General features: G+C 46.0%; 1 protein-coding gene across 2 annotated transcripts in view; it reads left to right on the forward strand.

Moving 5' to 3' along the window:
* The window catches only part of Rprd1b (regulation of nuclear pre-mRNA domain containing 1B), a 47,162-nt gene extending 34,141 nt beyond the window's left edge, over positions 1 to 13,021 (forward strand). Inside the window, exons 7-8 of one of the 2 annotated variants that reach the window (XM_021234433.2) lie at positions 6,147 to 6,242; positions 10,628 to 10,757. In XM_021234433.2, coding sequence (XP_021090092.1) covers positions 6,147 to 6,200 — 54 coding nt within the window. In that variant the 3' untranslated portion in view covers positions 6,201 to 6,242; positions 10,628 to 10,757. Of the gene's footprint in view, positions 1 to 6,146; positions 6,243 to 10,627 lie in introns of both variants that reach the window. The other variant, XM_005082656.4, reaches the window with a different exon arrangement.
* The last annotated feature ends 5,914 nt before the right edge of the window (positions 13,022 to 18,935 follow it).

Here is an 18,935-nt window from a genome sequence, read left to right on the forward strand (position 1 = left end):
GCAGCACTGAGCTAGCTGCCTTCTGAGCAGCCCTGCTGAGTTTCCACTGGTGTGGGTGTCACATACAATGTGTGTAGGTGCAAACTGACTCTGTTGCTCCCCAGTTCCTGCCTAGTACACAGCCATTCTTACACTCCAAATACTTTGTTCTTTCTTTTTTTCTGATTGTAAAACTAATAAATTAGAGGAAACCCAGATGTAACATAATAAATAACCAGTGACAGATACTGGAGTTCAAACTTCAAGCTGATGGTCAGAAAAGCAAAGCAGCCAGCCACTAGCTCTTACCGCTACAGCAGGCTAAAAGGGCTGTCGCCTATCCTCAGTGTGGCTGGAGAATGAATGCCTGAGACTGACTGCTGAAGACCCTGTGATCCCAGGAGCTGAGACCATCTTTGTGTGCTCTGTTTCTCTTTAGGGCTGGATCAATCTTGTGTAGATCTGTGTGCCCTTGGACTCAACAGAGATCTGTCTACCTCTTAATCCTGAGTCCTAGGATTAAAGGTGTTTGCCTGGATTCTGTGGCTTGTGGCTGACTTTGCTTTCTGAATCCTCAGGCAAGTTTTAATAAATCATAAATAATATATCACCACTCAGATAATACATGTAAGGAAAAAACATAATCTTATTAGTTTATAATGTACAAAGAATCGTTGTTAATTATGATCTAGTTCTTTTATTTTTCTATGAAAGTTAAAATGGAGAGTCAAGCATGGTGGAACACACCTGTAATTCCAACAGGGAGAAGGTTGAGGCAGGGGATCATAAGCTGCAGGCCAGTGTCAGCCTGGGTTGTATGTAGGGAGACAAAGTTCTCCCTACGAGAAACTTTTAAAATACGGGGTGGTGTTTAGTGTGTTTAAATCTTGTTTTTACTTTGCATAATTACCTTCCTTGCTAACAGAAGCTGTGAGTGATTTGGGTCCCTGTGGTCCCTTGTGAGCATTTCTCTCCTCACTCGGTCTCTCCATTTCACCTGCACCTCCTCTGCCAACTCTTGGTGTTTGGATGACTTTACTCTATATTTCGGGACGTATCTCTGTGTAGACATGTGGTGTCTGTGTGTCTTTCTGCACGCGGAAGAGTGTTTGTTTCAGGGTCTTTCCCCAACTTACGCTCCTGTCCTAGGAGATCTCCTTCTTTTCCAAAGCTTCTAGATACAGTCCTCCCCAAGTTAAGGGGAGTCTTTGTTTTGTGAAGCAGTTTAATTAGAATGGGCTGTCTTCTGGCTTTTAAGTGGACTTGTTTACATTTGCAACAGCTGTGGGGAAATGGCAGATACTTATAACACTGACCTGAGTGAACAGAATTTTCAGAGCAGGGTTCAGATGACAGACATTTGAGCTGTGGTAGCTAACTCTGTTTGCCCCGTGAGTGAGTGCTATTTTAGTCTCTGTGAATGTCCTGCTGTTAAGCTGGGCCTTAACTCTCACTTCATACTGGCTGTTTGGAAAGGGGGAAACTGGAAGATGGTTGCATGCTTTGCAGTCTCAGGAGTTGTGTCTGTTTCTGTCTGTAATGCCAGGTATACATAGCTATGCCCCAGCATTCAGAAGGCTGAGGTAGGAGCCTGCACTACAAATGACTCTGTCTTTTGGGTTTTTTTTTTTTTTAAAGAAAGGGTTGGAGAGATGGCTCAGTGGTCAGAGTGTGGACTGCTCTTGCAGAGGACCCAAGTTTGTGTCCCAGTACCTATATCAGGTGCTCAAAACCACCTGTAAGGGGCTGGAGAGATGGCTTGGCAGTTAAGAACACTTCCTGTTCTTTGGGAGGACCCAGCTTTAGTTCCTAGCACCCACTTCTTGCAGCTCATAATTGCCTATAACACCAGCTCCAGCAAACACCCACCAGTCTAGTTTCCCAGGACGCCTGCACTCATGTGCACCCCCCATATACATATAACTTAATGATTAAATTTAAAAATTAAAACACCTCCAGGGGATCTGACACCCTCTTCTGGCCTCCTTGGCAACTACACTCAGATACACACACAAACACACAATTTTAAAAATAAATAGTTCACTATAGAAGGTATGGCTTAAAACAAGGACCGAAACAGTCTTTTTGTGCAAGACAGCAACTTTCTGGTTATTCTAAGGAATAAAAATGAAACTTAAGGTGGCTTCATCTACCATTATAGGCTTTGTCCACTTCCTTGTCTGTTCATTTCCTGTTTTAGGTTCTTTATCTTGAAGATAACGTGTGGTTAGCTCTCTTTTCTTAATTTAGCATGCACAGTAACTTTGTAAATTTCAGCACAGCAAATTGCCCAGCAAGGAAGGTCTCTGAGCATCCTTGAAACCAGCACAGTGAGCAGGTCCAGTTCTCCATGCCATCTCTGGCTGATGCTTTGTTCACAGAGTTCACTTCTATAGGACATAGCCTGACTGAGAGCTGTTTATGCAGAGATGTTGTGCCCCATGTGACCCTGTGGTGGGGAGCTGCTTGGCCTCTTCCAGGAGGTCCCTGACTTTCACCATTATGGCCACTGCAGCTTTTTTAGCTTTGCTGAGATTAAGATTTGTTTATTTTTCACGAGAGAGAGAGAGAGAGAGAGAGAGAGAGAGAGAGAGAGAGAGAGAGAGAGAGAGAGAGAGAGAGAGAGATTTGTGTGCACTACTGTATACAGAAGTCCTTGGAGGCCAATGAGGGCATTAGGTCTCAGGAGCTAGAGTCTTAGGTGTTTGTAAGCCACCTGATGTTGGTGCTAAGGACCAAACCCATGTCCTGGAAGAACAGGTCTCTCCTGCCCTTTAATGTGATTTTTGTCATTTGTAAAGTAACAGTTTAACTCCTGAGGTAGTTGTCAGTATGTCTCAAGACTCTGTATTTTGACCCTCTCTGTAGCCTTTAATATACTGTCTTCTCAGTACCTGGTGTTTTCTTTACCTGTTTTGAGTCTCCTTCTGCTGGCTCTAGTCTACCTACCCATTCTCTGTGGTGCTTCTCTCCATCTCTGTCCTGTAGGGGTTGGCATACCTTTAGCCATTTCTCATTCTGGACCTTTCTCCCAAGAGACTCACTTCGTTTGCTTTAATTCCCATCTGCATGACTGTGCCTTAGCTGGCTCAAACAGTTCAAACAACATGGTAAGGCAGGCTGTGTCCTCCTGCTAAATTGCCTTTCCTTCCTTCCCACTGAGTCCCACCGTGACAGTGCTACTTAGCAGAGCGGCACACCTGTAATCCTAGCACTCAGGAGGCTGAGGCAAGAGGATGGTGAGTGTGGAGCCGTGCGAGGCTGCATAGAGCCTCCTCCCCAACATGCTGGCACTCACCCAGAACTTTACCCAGTAGTCCACATCTCTAGTCCCAATCCCCTAGTTTCCCTGTTGTACCTCTTAGTTCCTCAGATTGGCCTCCGAACCCTATTGAGTGTCTCTGTTTTTCTTGACTCTGACCCCTCTGCTGTCACCTTCCTGCTGTAGCCTTACTTGCTGATTACTTCTTTTTGCCCTGTAATCTTTTCTTCATACAACTCTCTCGTGTTTTAAAAAATGCAGTTTTAAGCATACCATTCCCTGGCCTAACCATTTAAGTGGCTTCTCGTTGCCCCTAAAATGATCCAAATCACCATTTCTCCTAACCCTGCCATGGCTTGCCTCCCCTTCTTCCCCACCAGCCTGCTATTTGCCCTTGCTGATTTCTCATCTCTGGTTTTATGTGGGCTGTTTCCTTCTCCTGCTTGAAATACTTCTTTACTTTCCACTGTTTCCCTTACTTGTTAGTTCCTACTCATCTGTGCTAGTTCGATTGTAATTGACCCCCATAAACTCATAGGGAGCAGCACTGTTGGGAGGTGGGGCCTCATTGGAGGACGTGTATCTCCGTGGGGGAGGGCTTTAAAGTCTCTCTCCTATGCTCAAGCTACACCCAGTGTCAGTTCACTTCCTGTTACCATTGGATCAAGATGTAGAACTCTCAGCTCCTTCTCCAGCACCATGTCTACCTGCATGCTGCCATGTCCCACCATGATGATAATGGAAAACTGAACTATGAGCCACCCCAATTAAATGTTTTCCTTTATAAGAGTTGCCATGGTCATGGTGTCTCCTCACAGCAACAGAGGCCCTAACTAAGACGTCATTTATCTGTACCTGACTGCCTCTTTGGGCAGCATGCCTTCAGACCCCACATTGTAAAGCCAAGTCCTCCCTCCCTGTACATGTGACCTCTGCCTCCACTTTATTCTCAGAGCTCTGCGTCTCTTAGATTCCTAGTTATTCCCCTGTTTGTATAAATGCTGTATGTGTCACCATTCTTATACCTCTAGCCCCCTTTAGCTCAGCAGTCAGGGCTGGTCATAGCTTGGCAAATTTCTGAGCATGGTGAAGAGTCTTGTCTTTGGCAGGGAACTTCTTCTACTCCGAGGGTGTTCCCATGAGCTCTGGGCTTAGTTGGTAGCATACTTCCTCTCTCCAGGTTTGTAGATGCATGGATTTGGAATGTGGTGTCACTTAGTTAAAAAGATCCTGGGGTCCGCCCCCTCCCCTGGTTTTAGAGGCAGGCCTTTAGAGAAGAAAGGATGCCTCTGGTCACAGGGCCTTTCATACTCTCAAGGCAGTGTCTGGTAAAGTTACTTGACTATAAGGGCAATTGAATGGTTTGTGAAAAGAGGGTTTTGTATTTCATTAATAATTCCTTTTCTTCAAATCTACATGTCTCTTAACATATAAATCAGAAAGATTAAATATTGCACATAAAAAAATAGAAACTAGGAGGGCTGGTTCTTTTTGCCTCAAATCTGTTAATTCATACTAGTTTTGTCCAAGCCTCCTAGCCACCCACAGTACAGGCATGGTTCCTACTCCTGTGAAAGCCTTATAATCACAGGGGTTGGAAGACAGAGCAGGAGATCAGGAGTTCAAGGTCATCATTAGATACACAGCAAAGGCTAGCCTGAGCTACAAAAAAACACTATCTTAAAAAATGTTTTAGCATTTTGATTTTACTGGCATATATGTTATAAGCGTCCCATTGCACAACCACCTGCATTTTGAAAGCCAAGGGGGGTCTTTCTTCAATGTTTCTTACAGATTTCTATTAAATTATTATTTGTGCTTTTTTTTTAACCTCCGAGGAACTGGAGGTTAAATGTGGGACCTTGAACATGAGGTACTCTGCTGTTGAGCTGTGTTTTCAGCCCTCGTAAGTTACCCAGGCTGGCCTTGGATTACCTCTGTAGTGCAGGCTGGCCTTGGATTACCTCTGTAGTGCAGGCTGGCCTTGGATTACCTCTGTAGTGCAGGCTGGCCTTGAATTACCTCTGTAGTGCAGGCTGGCCTTGGATTACCTCTGTAGTGCAGGCTGGCCTTGGATTACCTCTGTAGTGCAGGCTGGCCTTGGATTACCTCTGTAGTGCAGACTGGCCTTGGATTACCTCTGTAGTGCAGGCTGGCCTTGGATTACCTCTGTAGTGCAGGCTGGCCTTGGATTTGTGATCCTCTTGTTTGTGGCTACAGGCCTGCCACCCCCAAGTGTGACTTTAAATTGTGAATTCTTTTATCACCACATTAAAATTAGAAAGAATTGCTTCATCCTAAATATTTTTTTGTCCTTTACAATGTTCTTAGTGTATGTATAGGCATATATAACTTTGTATTCTTCCCTTGTTTGTGCAGTCCCTGTCAGATGTGTTTTTGTCTGTTTTAATTTTTTTTTTTTTTTGCGGGGATATGCCTGCTTTGTCTGCGTGTATGTCTGTGCATCATGTATATGCCTGGTGCCCACAGTGGCCAGAAGAGGATGTCAGATTCTCTGAAGTTGGAGTTACAGGCGGTTGAGAGCCACTATGTTGGTGCTAGGAATTGAACTGAGGTCCTCTGGAAGAGCAACAAGTGCTCTCATCTGCAAGCCATCTCTGTAGCCCCAAGACTGGGGGGTTTTGTTGTGACAGTAGAAACACCTGAGGGTCGCCAGGGGTAATGAAGGCTCCCAGAAAAACTTTGTGTGTTCCAGTGTTTAAGACGCCCACCACCATCGATGGGCGGGTGTTCAGAGGGCCGTCCTCTGGTGGCCATCTTGCCGTCTATCTCTTTGGGAAGGTTCTGTATACACTTTTATCATTGGCTTTAGTAGTGAAGCTGACCAGGCCTCAAGCTTGGGGGATGCAGCCACAATTCCTTCTTTTCCTTGTATCTTCCCCAGCATCTCACTCAGCAGCTCCAGCCCTGCTGTGGCACCCAGAGTGTATCGTTTTGAAATGTGATAACTGCCCTGGAGCTGGCTGGGAGAGAGGTACAGGTTAGTGATGTTTTTGTTCCACATGGATCTTTGACAGAAAACTTAAAGCAGCACTCTTTATGTCCAATGTGAAGATGTACGTGCTATTCTCCTGGCCAGAAGGATGGTTGAAGGGAGCTGCTTACCGAGGCTGTGATTTTAAGGGCAGGTCCTGTGAGCCGTAGTGGAGGCTAAGCCTTCTGGTGCTATGGGAGGAGTTGGGTTAGGTTAAATCGTACCCAGATAAAAGTTACTTCCTTTCTTCTTCTTCCACTTCCTGGTGCTGGGTTTGTTGCCGAGGCCTTGTGAACACCAGGCAAGTGCTGTACCACAGAGCTGCATAGGCCAGCCTCTCCTGTACCAAAGTGGCTCCTGGAGTTAAGTTTGATCTGGTGCCACTTTTATTTAAAGCAAGGCCCTCCACGAACTGTGTTGTGCGTGGTAGTCCTTCGTGATTCTTACCTTGGAGGAGCGTGTCCATCCCATAACTCAGCAGAAGGTGATACAGGAGACAGCGCGGTGCCACATTGCAGCAGTTCAGCCCAGGAGACAGTGGGCTTGAGAGCACTCATGTTCCGATCTGAATATCTTACTCAAGTTGCAGGAGGAAAGGCACATACTTTTATTTGTTTCAAAATGGAATTCCTGTAAAAAGGTCACTGTGCTGTCAGCCCCTGTCATCTTTAACCCCTTATCCCAGAGCTCCTCTGGCTTACTGCCCTGGCCATAAAAGGCAAAGAATGTGGAAAGCCCTGCTCCCTCAGCACCCCATCCCATGTGCTGTGGTGCTTGAGTTCAGGGACAGCAAGGGGTGTTAGAGCACTTTTTCCTGTAGTTTGTGGCTGTGAGGAAGACTCCAAAGCATTGCCAGGAGCATAAATCCTAGGCACACCTTAGGCTGTCTACATTTACAGCCACTGAAACCCTGGAAGCTCATCTCAGCCCCTGGATTTTGACTCAGGTAGTGGCATCAGGTCAGATGTGACTTGACTTGTTTCAGGTCTCTGCACTGATGTCCGGTGGGTAGGTTGGCTGCAGTAGCCAGGGGCTGAAATATGCCCAAGCAGGAAGGATAGGGGTGGGGCTTGGGAGTTTGCCCTGGCTTCTCAGGAAGGTACTTGTGAAGGAAAAGGGCAACAAAGGCCTTGTGAGTTGTGTCTAGGAGGACAGCTGCAGGAGAGAAGGAAGCTGGCAGGGCTCTGCAGCACCAGCATCCTGGGGTGCCCATGGTGCGGCTCCTAATTTCTCAAATGCCTGGACCAAGCAGGGAGGTGTGAGTGGGTAGATCAGGGTTACACACAAGTGCAGGAGACTCTAACAAATGGCCTGTGGCCTCTGTCCTTGCCCTATTTGAGTGGCTAAGAGAAGAAAGCTGCACCTTCTGAGCATCAGAGCCGCTGCCCGCCCCCCCCCGTGTGCCTCCTCAGAGGCAGCTGGTCTGGGTGCTGTTTGTTCTTTGGCTGTGAAGAGGCACCATTACCAAGGCAGCTCTTAAAAGAGACAGCATTAATTGCTTACAGTTTCAGAGGCTTAATCCCTTATCATCGTATCAGGAAATATAGCTATGCACATGTCACTGGAGCAGTAACTGAGAGCTATATCCTAATCCACAGGAAGAAAGAGAAGTTATCCTAGCAAGGACTTTTGAAACCTCAAACCCCACCTCCAGTGACACAGTGACTCTGAAAAGGCCACACCTACTCTGAAAAGGTCACACCTAATTCTTCTCAAGTAGTGCCACTTCCTGGTGACCAAACATTCAAATATATGAACCCGTGGGGCTATTCTTATTGAAACCACCGCAGGTGGCATTATGGAAAGGGTCAAGAGTTGCTCCGGGCATTGTTTTCCAAGGGAGTCTTTTAGCAACAGCTTAAGGACCACACACTACCAGGAGGAAAGGCAGGCTGGTATGTTGAGAAATAGGATTCTTACATTTTCCTGAATGCTTATGGTCCCTGCTCAGAACCAGAGAAAACTGGGAAGGCACCTAGTGGGGGTGGGTACACTGCCCTGCTTTGGGGAGCATAGGAAGGGGAGAATTAGAAGGGTGCGCTGAAGTTGCACTTGGGATAGTTTTGCTTGGGCTTGTTCTTGAATGTTTTGTTAGTTCATGGCAGCATTTATAGTTGACTTTATTTGGAAAGCCTGACTCCTCAAAAAGGGAAGAGATGGAGTCTGCTCTGTGACCCATAAAAAGACTAGCTACAACTCGACCTGGTCACCTCTCAGTCACCAAGATGGATCATTCTGCTGTCCCTTGTTCTAATGCAGGCTTGACTCACCCTTTTGATTATTTAAGCTTCTTGGCCTGCTAGGTCTTTCATTTGTTCTGATTTTGATACAGGATCTCTCTGTGTAGCTCAGATTGGCCTTGAGTTTGTGATTCTCTTGCCTCAGTCTTCCAAGTGCTGTGATTAGTAATGCATCTTGCCCAGAAAGAGACCATTGGCTTGATGTGTTAGACAAATGCCACTTAAGTGTTGGTGCAAGCAGAGGAAGGGGACCTTAGCCTTGTAGAGCTTAGACTGGAAGGTAGCTTCTTTGTAGGAGTGAAAGTGTTGCCGGAAGTCCAAGTGTAAGGAAGATTTCTATACCTTTTATATGTTTGTCTTTTGTGAGCTGTTCTGGGCACTTTGAGTTGTGGCGGGCGTGGAATGGAGCATATGGGTTCATAGCTTTCTGGTTTGATGGAAGAGTCTTCATTAATAGTTCATATAAGCCATCAAACTCATCTTCCTGGTGTGCCTAGGTATTTGGCATTTAAGAACTGAGAATTATTGTTGGGTGTGGTAGTGCATACCTTTAATCTTAGCACTTGGGAGGGAGGCATAGGCAGTTAGATCTCTGTGTTTGAGGCCAGCCTGGTCTACATATTGAGTTCCAGGACAGCCATAGCTACATAGTGAGACTCTGTCTCAGATGTCCCTACCACCCAAAAAAAGACTTTTATGGTAAAGGCTGTTCCTGCATTTTGGGCAGGAAAGAAGGAAATATGTCTCAAACGGGACAGAACAGGCAGAAGCAGTGCCAACCCCTGGCCTCGGAATCTTAACCAATGCTATGGGCGAGGGTCCTCTAAGAAAGTCTTTAAGCATCCTGTGCCCAGCCTCAGCAACCTCCTTATCCTTGTAAAATGCTTTGTGGGGGAAATAAGCCTCTAGGAGTCTCTAAGCTTCAGACATCACATGACCCAGTGGTTTCCCATACAGAGGTATCACAAGTATTTGTGAGCTACAGACCAAAAAAAAACCCTGCCTATTTCTGTCACTGGGAGTCACAATGTAAAGGACTGTGGAAATCTGATGTGACTGAGGTGAGTGAACGTTGAACAGCTGCTTGGGCTCTCTAGTGCTCACCCAGCATGGGAGGTCTGTAGAGCAAAGGTGTGAGTGGACACCTGTTCTCTAAGCACTAAGTGGATTTTCTGAGGCAGATGGCACTCAGCCAGTAGGTAGAGGGGCAGAATCAGCCTTTGCTAGGACCAAGAGAAGCAGCCAGAGGAGAGTCCTGGATGACTAGACTATACAGGCAGTAACGTGTTCAGAGGGGCCAGGAAGGGAGAGAATGAGTTTGGAATCAGTGACATTCAAATGCTTTGGGCTCTGAGCAGTTGTGGGGATGGTGGGGCACTTTATGCCTTCTCAGTGGGAGGGTGTGGGGAGACTAGACTCTAGAGCTTAGGCTGGCAGCATCCCTAAAGAAACTAGCACTGGCTCCTAGGAGGCCTTTGCGAGGACTACGGCAGTGAAGGGGTCTTGGACCAACTGGTGGCAGGTGGGTATTTTGAGCATGTGGAGATGGAGAGCTTGTTCATGAGCGATCAGTCTGGAGTGGTTTATAAGTTTTTAACACTAAAAGTTTGCTTATATTTCTAGTGATTTGTCTAGCTTTGTCTAGATCAGTGGTTCTCAACCTTTCTAATGCTATGTACAGTTCCTCACCATACTATTATTTTTGTTGCTACTTTGTAACTAATTGTGCTACTGTTATCTTAATGTAAATTAAGTTATCTATATTCATTAAGGTACTATTATCTTAATGTAAATATTTTTGGAGATAGGAGCTGTGGCTGACAGGTTGAGAACTGCTAGTCTAGATAAAGCCCTCAAGATCTCAGGAACAAGTGAGCACCTGTGTTTTTCTACAATTGTTGAGGACCAGTTAAAAGAATACAAACATGTCACTTCTTTTTACTTCCCAACTCCATGTGCTGGGCTGGATGTCCTTCCTCAGACTCTCAGCAGTTTGGCGAGCTGGTTTTTCTTTAATAAGCTGGACCTTCGGGTGGTTGGCATCTGCAGTGTGGTGAGCAGTGCCAGTCTGGTTGGGTGTGCAAAGCAGGTGGGTGGGGCTAGTAGACTGGCCTGCACAGTATAACCCATAGTCTCCCCTTGTCTCCCTAGGAGTATAAACAGAAGCTTGCTCGAGTAACCCAGGTCCGCAAGGAACTCAAGTCCCACATTCAGAGTTTGCCAGACCTCTCTCTGCTGCCCAACGTAACAGGGGGCTTGGCACCGCTGCCTTCTGCTGGTGATCTCTTCTCAACTGACTAGGACAGGTGTAGTGCTCCAGGTTCCCATGTGTGCCAGAGAAGAAGCAAGTCACTGTTGAAGATACCTTCTGGCCCTGGCTCCATCTCTTCAGCCAGCATCCACTGCAGGAATGAAGCAGGGAACTCTGACTTCTCATTCTCCGGCTCCTCCTGAGTACCGTTCAGAACCGTGCAGATGGACTCATTTTGATTCGTACTTGCTAAGAATACTGACTCCCTCCCACTCATGTTCTTATGCCCATTGCTTTTCCATTCTTAGCTCTCTTACACCCATAAGCCATGAAAATCATGTGTATTTCCAGAAGCTTTCAAGAGAATCTTGCCCCAAGTGACAGCACATGTCATGGAAGTAGCCCCTTTCTGAGCTGGGTTTGGCCAGGTTCAGAACAGGCTCCCAGTGAGGGACTCAGGCTGCAGGCATTGGCTCTCCTGGCTACCGTGTGCCCTCAAGGTTGGCAGCCCAGCCTTAGGCAGTTTGCCAAATTGTTGACCTTCCTGACCATTATTTCTAGAGAGGTATTGTCAGGGTTAGGTGGGTTTGTTTTTGAGCAATCTAGAGAATCTAGGAATAAGATCCAAAGCTGATCTGGGATATGAAGTCACAGCACAGGTACAGAGTGACAGGGATCACAAGTCATTTGCCTGGTGTCTCCCCGTAGCCTTCCCATGCTACACTTCTCAAGGGTCTCCAGTATCAGAGCACCTCCCTAAAGAGGCCCCACTGCCCCTGGTGCTGTGAAGGTGGCTGTCGGGGTGGCATGCCTGGACCGATGAGTGCTCCACTGGTAGAGAGGGCTTGGGCTGTCGTGGATGTTGCTCTCCCCCTTTGGGGACTGGAGTATACGCTAACTCCATCATGTGGGCATCCATACACGGTATGGTGGCTAGACTTGAGCAGCTCTGCAGATAGGAGACTGAGCATACCAGGCGGGTCGTGCCACCCTGCACCCACGATCCCATGCAAAGAGGAGTGTTCCTAGAGACAACTCACCCCAGCAGAGAGAGAACGCAGGGAGACTAATTTGGGGTTTTAATTCCATTATCATGCCAGCTGACATGACTGAATGATGTAGTTAGGATTTTTATCTTAGTCTAGTAAAGATCGGGCTTGGACCTGAAAAATCATTCTCATGTGGCAGGCTCATTGTTGACATTGGAAAGGGCGGAAACCATTTGCTCTACTAGTGTAATAGGAATTATAGCCCGAAGCTGAAATCCAAAAGCCTTAAGAAGGAATTCAGTGAAGGGGCCTGAGAAGCATCATTATTTTGAATTTCTGTTTTCAGGATCACCAAAAAAAGCACACATCCTTTTATATGTAAACCTGTGTGTCAATCTGAGAAGCCGCCCCACCTGCTGTGAGGTTGGGACTCGGTTCCAGTTAGAGCCTGCCTGGTCTAGTTGGCGCTCTCTCACAGAGTGCACGCTGCCTTTTGCTTGTTTATTCTGCCCGTTGTTCTGCCATCATTGTTTTCCCCAGAGGCTACAGGACAGCACTGACTTTAGTGAAATCCCAATCTCTGTTGTCAAACACCTCCCCACACGGAGTGCCACTTCAGAGTCACATGGACACACCTTTTCTGAACACCTTCCTCAGTCGCTGCTTCCCTAGGGAAGAGGTGTTTGCTGGCCACAAACCAAACGCCTATAGCAGCTCTGATCACTAGGAGAAAAGATGGAAACATAATGGATTAGCTCACTGCTGTGTTTTATCCTTTGGCATCTCTGACCAGCAATCAGTGCATAATTCTTACAGCAAGATCAAGAAATGAACCTGTAGCGATTATGTAAATGAATGTGTTGGCCTCTTAACACCTGTTACTAGCAGACTTCCTGTGAGGAAGTTAGTTTCGTTTTAATGAAATGCTTTGGTTTTTTAATCTTTTTGTCGTCCCCCTCACTCCCACTCCCAGTCTCCCAACTGTGTGCTTACTTCCCTTGTTTAATTTAAATGAAACTTATTGTCCCTGAGAGTTGATCTGGCGGGTGGGATGGGTGACTTCTGGTTTTGTGTTTATTTAGGGCATCCATAGGCCTCAAGGATCTTTCCTTTAGGGTCATAGTCTTCAGAAAGTCTTCAGTCTTTGTTTTTGTTTTGTTTTTCTTAAAGGATATTTTTAAAGCTTAAATTTGTATATTAATTTAGGACTTTATTTAGAAGTATAGGCTGCCATTGGTGGCAGCAGTATATTCTGAAATGTCTCATAGATATATATTTTTGAATAAAGATGATGTTGTTGAACAACATTATGTGATGTTTCTTCTCCCTGCCTTGAGTAGTAGTTAGTGATCATCCGTGAAGAGCATTCAGTCTGCACAGAATCTCCCCCTTGAGGCTGTTAGCGTCACAAACAAAATAACGAGATGAACTTCCTCTCCAGTTCTCTCTTGGAGCTTGATTGACCAGTTAGCAGTTGATACTGCTGCAGAGAGAGCCTCTCATCCTTGTGCAGTAGTGGGGCCTGGCAGAGAGCAGCTAGTGACTTCCCCCAAACATAGATGGCCACTTGGGAGGTCTTGGGCTGCAGCACTTTCATTCCCACTGCCAGGTCTCATGGGAGCCGTTTTATTTGCAGAATAGTGAAGCTGCTATAGGAAAAGTGCAAAATAATCAAAACACCATCCTTTAAGAAAGTTTTTATGGGTTTCCATTCTCCTGGTGTTGACATCCAGTGGAAGACCTGGTGACTGAGTATTATTGGTTAAACTCAAAGTAATAAAGGAGACCCTGGAGGCAGAGGCAGGCGGATCTCTGTGAGTTCGAGGCTGGGCTGGACCGATAGCCTCCAAAACAATACAGAGAAACCCTGTCTCGTAAAACCAAAAAAAAAAAAAAAAAAAAAGAGAGAGAGACCCTGGAAATAGGTTGCTCCGAAGCAACCGATGTGTTTGGAGGATGGTTATGACCATCCTGCTGTTATTGATGGCAGTGCTGCCTCCCAGGTGTGGGATTACCTGTTTCTCATGATGCAAGAGACTTTTTAGTAACTGGTCCATCAAGACCAACTACAGCTAAAGGCCTAGTTCACTGTCAGGAAAAGTTGAGACTGCATGTTACCTGTTTCCTTTTTTCCCCTCTTAGATTTCTTCTTTTTTTTTTAATGTATGTGAGTTTTGCCTACATGTATATATGTATGTATGGTGATTGTAGAGGCTGGAAGAAGGCATTGGATCCCTTGGAACTGTTACAGATGCTTGTGTGCTAGGAATCAAACCTGGGTCCTCTGCAAGAGCCCCAGTTACTCTTCACTGCTGAGCCATCTCTCCAGCTCTTCCCCAACCCCTACCCTGTGTTCTGTCTTAATAAAAGTTGAGTGTAAAATGTGAATCTCAGTAGGCTCTTCTGGGTCCCAGCTTTTATGATCTTGTTAATTCCTTCACTCCTACCTATAAATAGTATGTCCATAATTCTCTTGATTTTAATTAGCACTTGAGACTGCGACATGGCTCTGAGGTCCTCACAGCTGGAGATGGAAATGGGGTTGATGAATCTGCCAAAACACTTACCTTGGGTGATTAGAGCCATTAACGCCATGTGACCTTTCTGGACCGGGTACCTCCCTCCCAGGGCCTTAGTTTTCTTATCTCTGGGCTTTGTGAGGCTAGATCATTCCCAGGCTCTCTGCCAGGCCTGAAAGTTGAGGGTAGTTGTTGCCTATATTGCCCTTGAGAACTCTGGGTAGCATGTCCCAGGATGCTGGTAATATAAATGAGATAAGTGAGTAGGGTCCCAGACCTGCTAGACAGGCTTCCATGACACCTTGGAGACAGGGACCAGGACCAGGCGACATTGCCGAGGCCAGGAAGGCAGGTGAGAGCTTGTGGCTTGCCAGCTGTGAACTGTATTGGGTTTATTTGGGAGTTTTTAGAAAAAGCCATTTTCTGGCCTGGTTTTGCTCTTTCTCCTAGAATAATTTATCTAACTAAACTTATTTCTCAGCAGCTCTGGGAGGTTTTCCATTTAAAAATCATTCTTCCACTCTCAGGCACAGATTCAATTAAGAATCCATTATTCCCCTACACAGTAGGTTGGGATTCATACAGCTTTATGTAGTGTTGAAAGCCCAGTTTGTTCAATTTTTTAGACCATAATAGTTATTTTGCATTAAAAATTCATTCCTACCACTGGTTTGATAAATATTAAAATTAGCATTATGAATCACTTTTTTTTTTTTTAAGAAAGAGTCAGCTTTGAAAAGTACTGTCTTGTCTCTCGCTGTGATGACCTTGGGCAGGTCTCCCTGTCACTTAGGCCCTTGGCTGTTTTTCATAGGAAATAAGTAGGTTGCCCAAGTAACCACTAAAGTCCTTCCAAGGTCTGAAGTTCAATGCCTGGGTTTCCAGAGCATTTCTGTCTACTGAGAATCTTCCTAGTGAGCTCGGTGCCTGCATAATGCCCTCCATTTAAAAACGATGGTTATCTGTGTGAATTCTTAGTTATGAACTAGATAAGGCAGTTACAAACATACCCATTGATAACTTTAAGCACAATGTCTGTCAAATGGAACTAGTGCCAGATCTAGGATGAATGAAAGGCTCAGTGATAGCTGTGACTGTGGTAAATAATATACGTAGGAACTTACAAGCATGTGCGATGAGAGGTTAAAAGTGTTTTGGAAGGCTGCATACCATAGGTGATACTTAAAGTAAAGGGGGTCAAAACCCTACACCCCTCTAACCCTATCACCCAGGTGTGAGACATTAGAACCAAAGGAAGCTATCAAGGGTAAGGATTCCTTCAAAGAGCACCACTGGTCAGTGTGTAGAGTCTGCCACCAGGGAGCAGTGGGTGCCAACAGCCTCTTCCCCAAGACTGAGGCCTCCATGAGCTGAGTGGGCCCTGTAGGGTGGCAGTCCAGTGGACTATGATGACCCCTGCCTTGCAAAAACTAAATGATACGGTGCTAGTAGTTGGCTAGTGTGGTTGGTTATTTTTACTCTTTGGGGGTCCTGTCACCCAGCTCCCAAATAAATCACACAGAGGCTTATTCTTTCTTATGACTGTCTAGCCTTAGCTTGCCTTGTTTCTAGCTTGTTTGTCTTAAATTATCCCATTTGCCTCTTGCCTTGGGATTTTTATCTTTCTCTATTCTATATGCCTTTCTTTACTTCTTACTCTAACATGGCTTCTGTGTAGCTGGCTGGCTGGCCCCCGATGTCCTCCTCTCCTTTCCTCAGTCCTTGATCTTTTTCCAAATTTCTCCTATTTAGTCTCTCTGCCACCAGCCCCACCTGTCCTTTCTCCTGCCTAGCTATTGGCTGTTCAGCTCTTTATCAGTCAGGTGTTTTAGACAGTCAAAGTTAACATTCAGAGTTAAACAACTGTAACATAAAATAATGCCGCACATCTTTGCATCACTAAACAACTGTTCCACAACATAGACAAATATAACACATCTTAAAATAATATTCCACAACAGCTTAGGTGCACGGATGAGGGATCAGAGAAAAGTTATGGCCTAGCCTGATGTTGGCCTCCACTCCTGGGGTCCGAGAGGGCAAAGTGGCCACATTCTGGCATGCTCTGTCAGGACATGCTGGGTAAGGACATCACTCTGGGAGAGCCTGCAATGGGGTTAACGTGGGAGACTGGGAGGATGAGAACACCCCAGAGGAAGTTGTGGAGCCTTGACCAAGCCATTTTGTGTCACAAGCCCTCAGAAAGGGCTGTCTCTTGCTTCTCCCTTCGCTGACACCACTCAGTCCCTGGAGGGGTTCGAAGCTTCAGCGGGGCCCTGCCCTACGCTAGTGTCTCACCTGGCGCAGACCTGCAGCAGCCAGCCTTGCCCCTTGCAGAGCCGCTTAGCTCTGCATGCACATAGCTGAGTTGGGACAGCCTGCGTCTTTGTTACTACTCCCCAGTGAAGTGTGGAGGCCTGAGTTTTCCTTTGGTTGGAGGCACTTGCCCACCCACCGGTTACAATGATGCCGTTATTAGAGTCCCACCAACCTGTTTGTCGTGTTGGTGGTTTATTTTAGGGCCCCCACTTCTCCATTCACTCTTCTGTTTGTTACCCAGTTTCATTTCCACAGCATTAAACTGTTGGTGAGCTCACAAACCGCCCTTTTCTGTTTAAATGTGAACTCTAATTTACATTGTGTGGGATACACAAAGCATGATTTATTACCATTTTCAATGCTGTTTGCTGCATTTGTGATGTTGTGCAGCCGGCACCACTATCCAGTTCCAGGACATTCCTACCCCACTTTAGGAAGCCAAATACCCATGAAGCAGTCACTCCCACCATCCCTCACTCCCAGCCCCTGGCAAACAGCCTGCTTTCTGTTTCTGGGAGATGCCTTAATCTAGGTACTTAAAATAAATAGAGCTGTACAAATGCGACCTTTTGCGTGGCTCTTCGTTGGCTCAGTGCTTCCTGGGTGTTTTACCTGTGTTAGCAGGTGGGCCTGTGTTGTATGGACATGCCACATTGTGTTTATCGGTTAATTTGTGGGCCTCTGGGTTTTTTTCCCTACCCTTTGGCTTTGCTGATTGAACTGCTGTGAACCCATGTTTTGTTGTGCATACCTGTTGTCAGTTCTTTAAGGTATGTGCCTCTGAGTGTATGGCCAGGTCACGTGGTAATAGTTTGCTTAACTTCTTGTGGACTGTGTTAGTCAACTTCTCTGAGGATTAGAATCTGTGGAAATAGATTGAATTGTAAAAAGTAACGTATTAAATTGGCTTACATAGTGGGAGGCTGGCTGGTCCCTGACTATATGCATGCTAGAAAGCCAGGAGACCCAGGAACTGCTCACCCCAAGAATCTGGAAGCCTCAGAAAAAAAGGGTCTGAGTAGGAGGCTGAAGACCTGGAGTTACCTACAGTAACTAGTTTGAATCGCTTCAAAAGCTAAGGAGTCGGACATCCATGGGTGAAGGTAGCCACAGTTGAGAGTGTAGTTAGTATGCATGTGCTGCTTCCTTCTTGCTTTGGTTCCATCTGGGTCTGCTGAGTGATACGGTCCACTTTCAATCTGGTCTTTACCCTTTGCGTGCTCTCACGCAAGCCAGCGGTCTCTTGAAAGGCTCTCGGAATCTAGAATGCAGGCTGCTTTCCAGCCAGTCGAGGTAACAAGATTAGCCATCATGAGTGGCTTTCCACAGCACCTGACCCAGCCATTTGTCAGTGGTCCAGTTTTTCCACATTCTCCCTGTCATATGTAATAACATAATATAATAAAATAATTCAGTAGCGTGAAGACTTCTGTGTTCTTCTGAGAGTTAATGTCATCTTTATAAATAGTAGAATGACCATTACAATCACATATACAGTGAGATAGAGGGGACAGGTAGCAGAAGGGGTTGCTTTGATTTTTAATAGATGGTCCCTTCTTGTGCTCAGCGACCACCAGTCTTCTGTTAAAGCCTGCAGTGGACCACATGAGCCCGCACCTATGTTGGAAGGCAGCCTTCTCCATTTGCTTAAACTCTGGTCTCAAGTCTGATCTTAATTAAAATATACCTTCACAGAACTATCCAGAACAGTGTCTCAGTATCAGAGGACTGGCCTAACTAAGTTTATTTATTTATGCATTTATTTACCTGTCTGTTTATATTTATGAGTGTTTTGCTTGCATGTGCATCTGTGTAGAACATGTGTGCCTGGTGCCCTCTGAGGTCAGAAGAGGGCATCAGATCTCCAGGAACTGGATCTACAGATGGTTGTGGAGTCACTTGTGTGCATGCCTCTGTCTTCTGAGTGGGGGGGATTAAAGATGTGTATCACCACTCCCAGCAATGTGAGTTATATCCATGACCTCAAATGTGTGTGTGTGTGTGTGTGTGTGTGTGTGCGTGTGTGTTTAAAAACATGAAAAATCCTCTTTTAATACAGGTGGTGGTGGTGGCAGCAGCAGAGGCAGCTACTAATCGCAGCACTTGGGAGGCAGAGGCAGGCAGATGTCTGTGAGTTCGAGGCCAGTCTGGTCTATGAAGTGAGTTCCAGGACAGTCAGAGCTGTTACATAGAGAAACCCTACCAGGGGAAAAAAAAAGTCCTCTTCAAGCTGTTTTGAGGTATATAATTATCACCATGGTCATCCTACTATGTCATGGAACATGTACTGTTATTCTCTGTTCCCAGCTGAGCTTCCAAACCTGTCAGTCATCTGTCCCCAGCCTTCCTGCCACTTTTCTGCCCTCTACATCTGTGAGATC

Source organism: Mesocricetus auratus, unplaced genomic scaffold (genome assembly GCF_017639785.1).
Source record: "Mesocricetus auratus isolate SY011 unplaced genomic scaffold, BCM_Maur_2.0 Super-Scaffold_100028, whole genome shotgun sequence".
In the NCBI taxonomy this organism is placed as follows: Eukaryota; Metazoa; Chordata; class Mammalia; order Rodentia; family Cricetidae; genus Mesocricetus; species Mesocricetus auratus.